The 8251-nt window shown below is 44.2% G+C and overlaps 1 protein-coding gene across 1 annotated transcript; it reads right to left on the minus strand.

The window, feature by feature from the left end:
* Positions 1-2300: 2300 nt before the first annotated feature.
* LOC149374704 (uncharacterized) lies at positions 2301-7547 on the minus strand. The gene has a single exon (XM_089592262.1). It carries the CDS (start codon positions 7545-7547, stop codon positions 2301-2303), a length of 5247 nt encoding a protein of 1748 aa, XP_089448388.1.
* Positions 7548-8251: the final 704 nt, after the last annotated feature.

The following is an 8251-nucleotide window of genomic DNA, read 5'->3' on the forward strand; positions in this document are numbered from 1 at the left end:
TACAAAAAAAAGTTGTAAGGCTAATGGAAGGATCAGGACATAATGCTTTACCATATAAAGAATTAGCACACACTCGCCGTAGATGCAGTGGTGTAAACAGAAAAGTAAAAAAAGTTGGTCGCAAAATAAAGAAAAAGGTGCTAAAAAACAGAAGATCAAAACCTGTAGATATTTTTTGGATAATCATGTTTTTTCTCTATATAGTCATACGGACCCTTGCCTTAAGAGCGAGTTGAATTTATTTTTCGTTCCTTTTCCGCAGACAGCATTAGAAGCTAATCAATGGGTGCATTATAAACCTAAACATCATGGGTGCATTAGAAATTAGAAACATAAACATCAATGTGGTATTTTTTGTTGTTGCAATTGTAAAGAGATTTTACCCGTAATTTTTTAATGTTATATTTAACCGTTAGAATTAAACAGCAAAAAGACTTATTTTCCAATATTATTCTACAATTTTTAAATCCAACAGACGACACCCATTGTTAGTGATGAGGGAAAAAAATCCACGAAGTAAATCTGTGTATTGTTCAAGAAGCTTGCAATGCTTGTGGTAACGTACAAGGTATTTCAATAAGCTGCGCGCATTACAGCATTCGAGAGTATATTTTTCAAATTAATCCAATCAAGCAGTTGGTAGATCTTGCTTCGGATTACCAAAAATATTTGGACAAGGTCATTTGCATAGCTCACAATGCACAAGAATTCGATGCCTAATGTATTTTTAAGTATATAGTATATACATGGCAATCGCGTAGTACCATCCATTATAATGAATGGATCAAAAGTAATATTGATGAAATTTATGAAAATAAAATTTATCGATAGTCTTAAATATTTTCATATACCTTCAAGTGGCTTACCCAAATCGAACAGTCCGTTGAAAATTGGAAAACGTATTTCTCCACATTTTTTTAACAAACACTAAAATTAATCGTACATAGGCCCTCTATCACCACTCGACGTTTATTTACCTGATAGCATACATATAAAAGATTGATATCAGCTGTTAAAATGGTACAATACACAAGTAGAAAATAATTATAAATTTGACTTTAAAATTAAAATTACAAAATACTGTTAGCAACATGTTAAAATTTGAAGATTACCTTGCTTAGCTTTTTGAAAACTTTGAAAAGTTGCTCTGGCTTTTTCTCGTGGCTCTAACTTTCTAAGTCACGAATCGAAATCACCAGTTTTTTTTTGTTTATCCTTTGAGGATCTTCTACTCACATCAGAAATGTTTCTCTTTCGAAATTATAAATTTCCCTTTGTTTTTTGCAAAGGAGATTGAAACAAAATATCAACGACAATATTTAAACTAACCAAAATTGTTTATTAGTCTAAATATAACATACAATCACCAAGAGAATGTCTTGAGGAAATTTGAGACGCGTATGCGAATGAGATTAATAAACAGCTAGCTGCCACGAAACAACGATTGAAAGCGTTGTCCGTGGAGTCTAAGCTTTTAATAACAAATAACAAAATACTACCTCAAACAAAGAGGACAATTGAAAGATCTTACTGAAGTCACTCTAGTGGGAGAGAGAATTCACTGCTCGGTGACGAGTTTGATTAACAAGCTTCCTTGATCCAGCGGGGAACGGAAACTGTTGACAAACTGCTGTCTGCGTGGAAAGATCTAGTTTTGTTCTTTCTGTGTTCGATGGCCGACTTTTCAACTGAACTACGAGAGCCTGGCTGCCACGGGGGAGCTTCCCGACCTTCCTCGAGGGCCCACGAAAGCCGACTCTTAACCCGGCGCGAACTCAGCGGAGCGATCGCCAGAGAGCCCCGAAGATTGGGAATTAATAGGGGCGGGGGACGAGCACACCAACACAAGCTCAGACGGAGCAGTTTACACTACCTTACTTGTGTGCGCGAGCCCCTTTCACGTTTACCAGCCAGTCTCTAGTATAATGTAATACAGTTCGTGCACCGAGCAGTAAGTCCCCTACAAATATTCACTTATAAGTGAACATTCCGCCCACTTTGACGCACTTGCGTCAACAAAACAATTATACACTACTAAAGAATAGGAAAGCCTAATAAGCTAATAGAAACTGTCCCTAGATTACCAACGCTTCTTAGGTAGTTTTACAACAATATTAAAATTCTGTATAATTGAATAACAGGCACTTGGTTTCAAAGAAAATAAATTGAATCATAAATTTTCAAAACTAAATTAACATTAATTAGAATGAATAAAAAAATGTACTTTTAGCTACCCTATCGAAGCTACCGAACTCTTGGATTTTCTTTAACAAAATTTTACAGCGGTTCATTTTAGGCAACTAGACTTTTAGTTGCTGATAGAGCTGCTCCAATTCCGGCTCGGTAGGGAGTTTAATCAACTTCACGATGGGGCGCTTGAATGACGAATTCGCAGTTTTCACCGTGACAACCCGTACGAGTCCGTCATCACCTGGATGGGTCTCAGTCACCAGACCAAGTCGCCACTGGGTCGGGGGGGAGAGTTCATCAGTCAGCAGTACTACGTCACCTTGCCGCAAATTAGGCCTTGGGTTTAGCCATTTGTTGCGACGTTGTAGATGATGAAGCACTTCTTTCCTCCAGCGGGCCCAGAATGAATTCCGCAGAAGGCTGAGCAACCTCCAGCGACTGTTGAAGGATGCTGGTTGTTTGGTATCATCGTAGGGCTCGGGATGGGCGAGCAATGAGGTGCCCACCAGGAAGTGCGACGGCGTCAGTGCAACTGCTTCGTTGGCATCGGTGCTGAGTGGACAAAGTGGCCTAGAATTCAGGCAGGCCTCGATCTTAGTGGCCAATGTAGTAAGCTCTTCGAAGGTGAGCTTGAGCTCTCCAATCACTCTACGGAAATGATGTTTAAAGCTCCGAACGGCAGCCTCCCACAGACCACCAAAGTGAGGAGCTCGTGGAGGTATAAAGGACCACTCGGTGCCACGACTAGCCAGTGTAGAGGCAATGCAGTCGAAGAAAGGCGACGCCGAGTTGAACAGAGCTTTTAGCTCCTTCGCTGCTTTCGTGAACGTGGTGGCGTTGTCTGAGTAAATGGTGTGGCACACACCTCGACGAGCTGTGAAACGAGTAAAAGCTGCAATGAAACAATCGGTGGAAAGGTCAGACACCACTTCAATATGTACTGCTCGAGTAACAAGACAAATAAATATAGCGATGTAGCCCTTCGTCGTTTTTGCTCCTCTGCCTCTTGAGAACAGCACAGGAAACGGACCGGTATAGTCCAACCCAGTAACCGTGAAGGCACGAGAAGGCGTTGTGCGTGAAATCGGCAACGGTCCCATCTGCTGGGTCAGGCGTGGAACGTTGAAACGAACACATCGTACGCAGCGTCGATAAACTCCTGTGGCCACAGCAGATCCTCTTGTTATCCACAGGGATCGGTACAAGTGCGACAGCATGAGTTGGGTGCCGCCGTGGAGTGTCAATTCATGGGTCTTTTCTACTAGGCGTTTCACGAAGATACACGCACCAGGTAGAATCACAGGGTGCTTCTCGTTGTAAGGAAGTGCTGAGAGGTGTAAACGTCCTCCAACCCGAATGAGACCTTGACTGCATACAAACGGGCTGAGACGTGCGAGCAGGCTTCGCTTGGAGAGCGGCTTCCCAGAGAGTAACTGAGCGTGCTCTTCTTTGAAATGTTGGAGTTGAATGGCTCTGAAACAGTAGATACGAGCCATGGCCCAGTCTCTTTGAGACAAGATTCGATTTGAGTCTTGGGTTTTTGCAGTGGCTTTAAAACGCCAAGCACAGCAGTAAGCTAAAATACGAATTATCTTGCTAAAATTTGAGAACTGCTGAAGGGATGGTAAGCAGTTACATCCAGAAGTTGTTCTGTCATCGTCGATTTTCACTTCCGTGGCTGCAAGAACATGAACCTCTTCATCTATCTGGGGTTTAAAGGGGCCTGAAGTCGGCCAAGCAGACTCTGGCAGTGGCAGCCAAGCTGGTCCATGCCACCACAACTGATAATCGGCGAGTACGGATGGTGTGAGGCCTCTAGTCGCGCAGTCTGCTGCATTATCGGCGGACCTCACGTGCCTCCAAGTCGCAGTTGGCAACCGAGTTTTTATTTCGCTAGTCCGGTTGGCCACGAAGGTCTGCCACTTTGATGGATGACTCTTTAGCCATTCCAAGACAACCCTAGAGTCCGACCAGGCGTGGATGTTAACTGGCGGTTTTAGCGGCGATTCAAGCAGATGATTGATAAGTCGTGCCAGCAGGGTAGCAGCGCAGAGCTCCAACCTCGGCAGTGACTGAACCTTCGTTGGTGCAACCTTAGTCTTCGCCAACAGAAGCATAGGCTGACGACCTGGTACGACAGAGTAAAGAGCAGCTGCGTATGCTCTCTGCGATGCGTCAGCAAACCCATGGAGATGCCACTCTTTCTTCTCAGTTGTGTTAAGCCACCTTGGAATCCGAATGATTGAGATATTTGGAAGCTCAGCCCTGAACTGCAGCCACCTATCCTGTAAAGATTCCGGCACTGGCGTGTCCCAATCGAGGTTATCAAGCCATAAGTCTTGCATTAAAACTTTAGCTACAATAATTATAGGTGCCAGCCAGCCAAGTGGGTCAAATAATCTGGCTATTTCAGATAAAATCGAACGCTTAGTGACTTGTAGAGCTTGAGATGCAGTGTGAACTGAAAAAGTAAAGGTATTCTCGCCTGGCAACCATTTAAGACCCAAAGTTGAGATTACCTCAGTGTTTTTTACCGTTACCTCCGTCTTGTAAGCAGTGGATTGTAAGCCTGACAATAATTGATTCTCGTTAGCCGCCCACTTGCTGAGTGCCATACCAGCCGTTCCGAGTAACGCCACCAGCTGATCTCGCTTACGAAGAGCATCGTCCACAGAGTCTGCGCCGGCGAAAATGTCATCAACATACAGCATCTGTTGAAGGATGACAGTTGCCTCAGGATATTCATGGGCACCATCGAGCGAAAGCTGCTTCATGACCCGAAGCGAGAGATATGGGGCTGAAGCAGTGCCGTAGGTCACCGTGACACACCGATAATCTTGAATTGGTTGCGATTCATCCTGCCTCCACAGAACTCTTTGCCAATCGGAATCAGCTGGATGAATCCCTATCTGTCGAAACATCTTGATCACGTCTGCTGTAAACACAAACTTGAACCGTCGCCAAAGTGTTAATACGATTAAAATATTAGCCTGCAATTTCGGTCCAGGCAGGAGTACATCATTCAAGGAGAGACCATTTTTAGCCTTCTGAGAAGCGTTGAAAACGACACGTAATTTTTCAAGATTGTCTGGCTTAACAACTGCATGATGGGGCAGGTAATACGAAGGGTTCGGAACTTGCTGAGGAGGAACTAACTCCATGTGCCCTAACTCGATGTACTCGAGCATAAATGCTTGATAACGAGCAGCGAGTTGAGGATTCTTCTGCAATCGTCGCTCAGAATGACGCAAACAGGCTGCAGCTAGGTCGCGGGAACCAACCAAATTAGGGCGCTTGGCAAATGGCAAACGGACCACAAAACGCCCGTTCTCATCGCGAAAATGCGTGCTCGAAAAATGCATCTCGCAAAAGTTCTCGTCTGGAGTTAAAGGAACCTTGCGAGGCACCTCTTCAATCTCCCAAAACGTCGCAAGCTGCTGTGAAAGCGATGGTTCCGCAACCACATGAAATGAGCGAACCAACTTGGACGTATCTTTCGCAGGCAAAGGCGATACGGGTCCAGTCAATAACCAGCCGAAGACAGACTGTTGAGCTAGTGGTGACCCGATCGGACCCCTTTTTATGCCATCCAGAATCAAAGTGGAATATACGTCGGCTCCTAAAATACAATCTACTCTCGCGGGCACTGCGAATTGGGGATCGGCTAAAGTCAGACCATTAATATGAGGCCAATGCCCTTGAGGAACTTTCTCCTTAGGTAAACAACCCGTAAGCTCATTCAGGACTTGAGCGGAAAATCCCATCGCGAAATTCTGATCTGAACTAGATTGCAAAATACCCTGCGCAACCGTGTTGCATCTGGCAGGTGCCTCAGTTCCCACGCCAATCACTGAAAGTGAGGTTTTTTCAGTATCTAAACTTAAATGCTGCACGGTACGTCGCGTGATGAAACATCTCTCTGCACAAGGATCAATCAAAGCACGAACCGTTAGCGATTTTCCAAATGAATTAGAAATTTTTATGCGAGCAGTCGCTAATAAGACTGAAGCACCGACAGAAACACTATGCGAAGCTACCTGAGAACCTTCACCGTCTAAATTAACATCAAGACCGGGATTGTTCGGACTATTATCTCCGGGTTTATTTTCGCGGTTGCTTGACGATTTATTCGATGAGCTGCCATCGATGTGCAATTTTGAATGGTGCGCGGCATGGCACGTAAAACAGCGGTTAGGCAAAGAACATTTACTTGAAAAATGCCCCTTCCTCAAACAATTCAAACAGAGCTTCAAGCTTTTACATAATTCACACCTCTGTGCTGGGGTTTTTGCGTTGAATTGACGGCAACGATTCAACCAATGATTACCTTGACAAAGGTCACACGACGGCGTAGCTTTTGAACTCGATGAATCAACAGTTTGCGTGTTATGAGCCGTGACACGATAAGAAGAACGAGACGACGAACCCCGCTTATTCTGCGACCCCTGATTGTCGTTTGAAGAATAAGCCTGCTCTAAGGTTTGAATCCGTTTTTCTAAAAATTTTAAAATTGAATCATAAGTCGAAAACCCTTCGGTGGCTCCCTGAGATATCTCCCAAGCCTCGCGTGTGTTAACGTCTAGCTTGCGGACTATGCAATGCACTATCAAATTGTCATAGTGATCGATAGGACAATTCAAATCACGCAACGCGCGAACAGCTTCCTCGGTTCGGTCTATGATCTCGTTAAGATCCTGTATATTACGAGATTTAACCTCCGGGAGTTTCATTAAATTCTCCAGCGTGGAAGAGAGACGGATACGCGGATTATCGTACCGGCGTAAGAGCTTTCCCCACGCGACGTCGAAGTTGGTCTCGGTCACGTCAAGTCCCTTTAATCGTTGTGCGGCCGGACCCTGTACTGCGGTAAGTAAGTGTTGTAACTTCTCTATGTGAGATATATTGGCCTTATCTTTAATAAGGGAGCAAAAACGCTGCTTAAAACTCTCCCACTCAGCTTGATTTCCAGAGAAAGTTGGAAGCGAAATAGCAGGAAGCATAAGATTAGGCGCAGCGGCCGTAAAATTTTGAACGATAGGGTTCGGACCGGTGGCCGTCGCGGGCGGCTCGAGTTGGTAAATTAAATTGCGAATACGACTTAATGCGCTAATGTATTCAGTCTCTCCCGTTACATAAATTTCCTCTTCAAAGTAAGGAATATTTGGGTTTTCGTCTTCTATCGTCATCAGCTTTTCGTTATTCGATTCGAATTTTGTCCAATACGACTTGAGCAAATCAAGACGAGCCTTATAATACGTAGCATTCCGATTTTCTACTGGAGTTTTGCTGACCGTGTTTACGTAAAAGTTGGATAGAAGTCCATATAACTTCAGTTGCGTTTTCAACAAGTCGTTCATAATGAAAGTAGTAGACGACAGCTAAATACAGTAAGAAAGTACCGTTGATGAGCCAACGAAGTAAACAAAACAGCGAGAGCGCTACGCTTACAACCGGCTTTACGGGAGTAGAAGAGAGATACGACCAATGTTACTATATCGTATCTACGTTGTGCGAGAAGGAGAAGACGACTTACCGTCCCCGTCACACCTTTGTCCCCGTACTCATCTACCTCGTGCGAACGCCGAAGAACTGGCCTGCATGTGTACAAGTTGAGTCGAACGGGTGATAACAACGCGTAGGTGGTAGGGATTAAAGCCTCTCTGCCCTTCGAAGAACCGCACAAGGAAGAAGCGGCGATAACTGAGGCGATAACTGAAGAGACCACCGTTGTTATTGTCAACACTCCCTTCCACACTCGATCGTTCCCTCTTCCTCACTCTCGTATCACCGGGCGGCTGATGTTGTGTTTGAAATCATGAATTCACTTGATTTCACTCTCTGAAAATATTTTTCAAAAGGAAAACTGTTTCTGATAATGAGAAACCACGCTCTGCTACCATGAAAACTTTGAAAAGTTGCTCTGGCTTTTTCTCGTGGCTCTAACTTTCTAAGTCACGAATCGAAATCACCAGTTTTTTTTTGTTTATCCTTTGAGGATCTTCTACTCACATCAGAAATGTTTCTCTTTCGAAATTATAAATTTCCCTTTGTTTTTTGCAAA

The sequence above is a fragment of the Copidosoma floridanum genome, unplaced genomic scaffold, assembly GCF_036245765.1.
Source record: "Copidosoma floridanum isolate Cflo_tuat_1 unplaced genomic scaffold, Cflo_Japanese_pri ptg000015l, whole genome shotgun sequence".
NCBI classification, from domain to species: domain Eukaryota; kingdom Metazoa; phylum Arthropoda; class Insecta; order Hymenoptera; family Encyrtidae; genus Copidosoma; species Copidosoma floridanum.

Bases quoted from the DNA above. Each gene is read 5' to 3' on its own strand.
- LOC149374704 (XM_089592262.1), bottom strand. From the start codon at position 7,547: ATGAACGACTTGTTGAAAACGCAACTGAAGTTATATGGACTTCTATCC.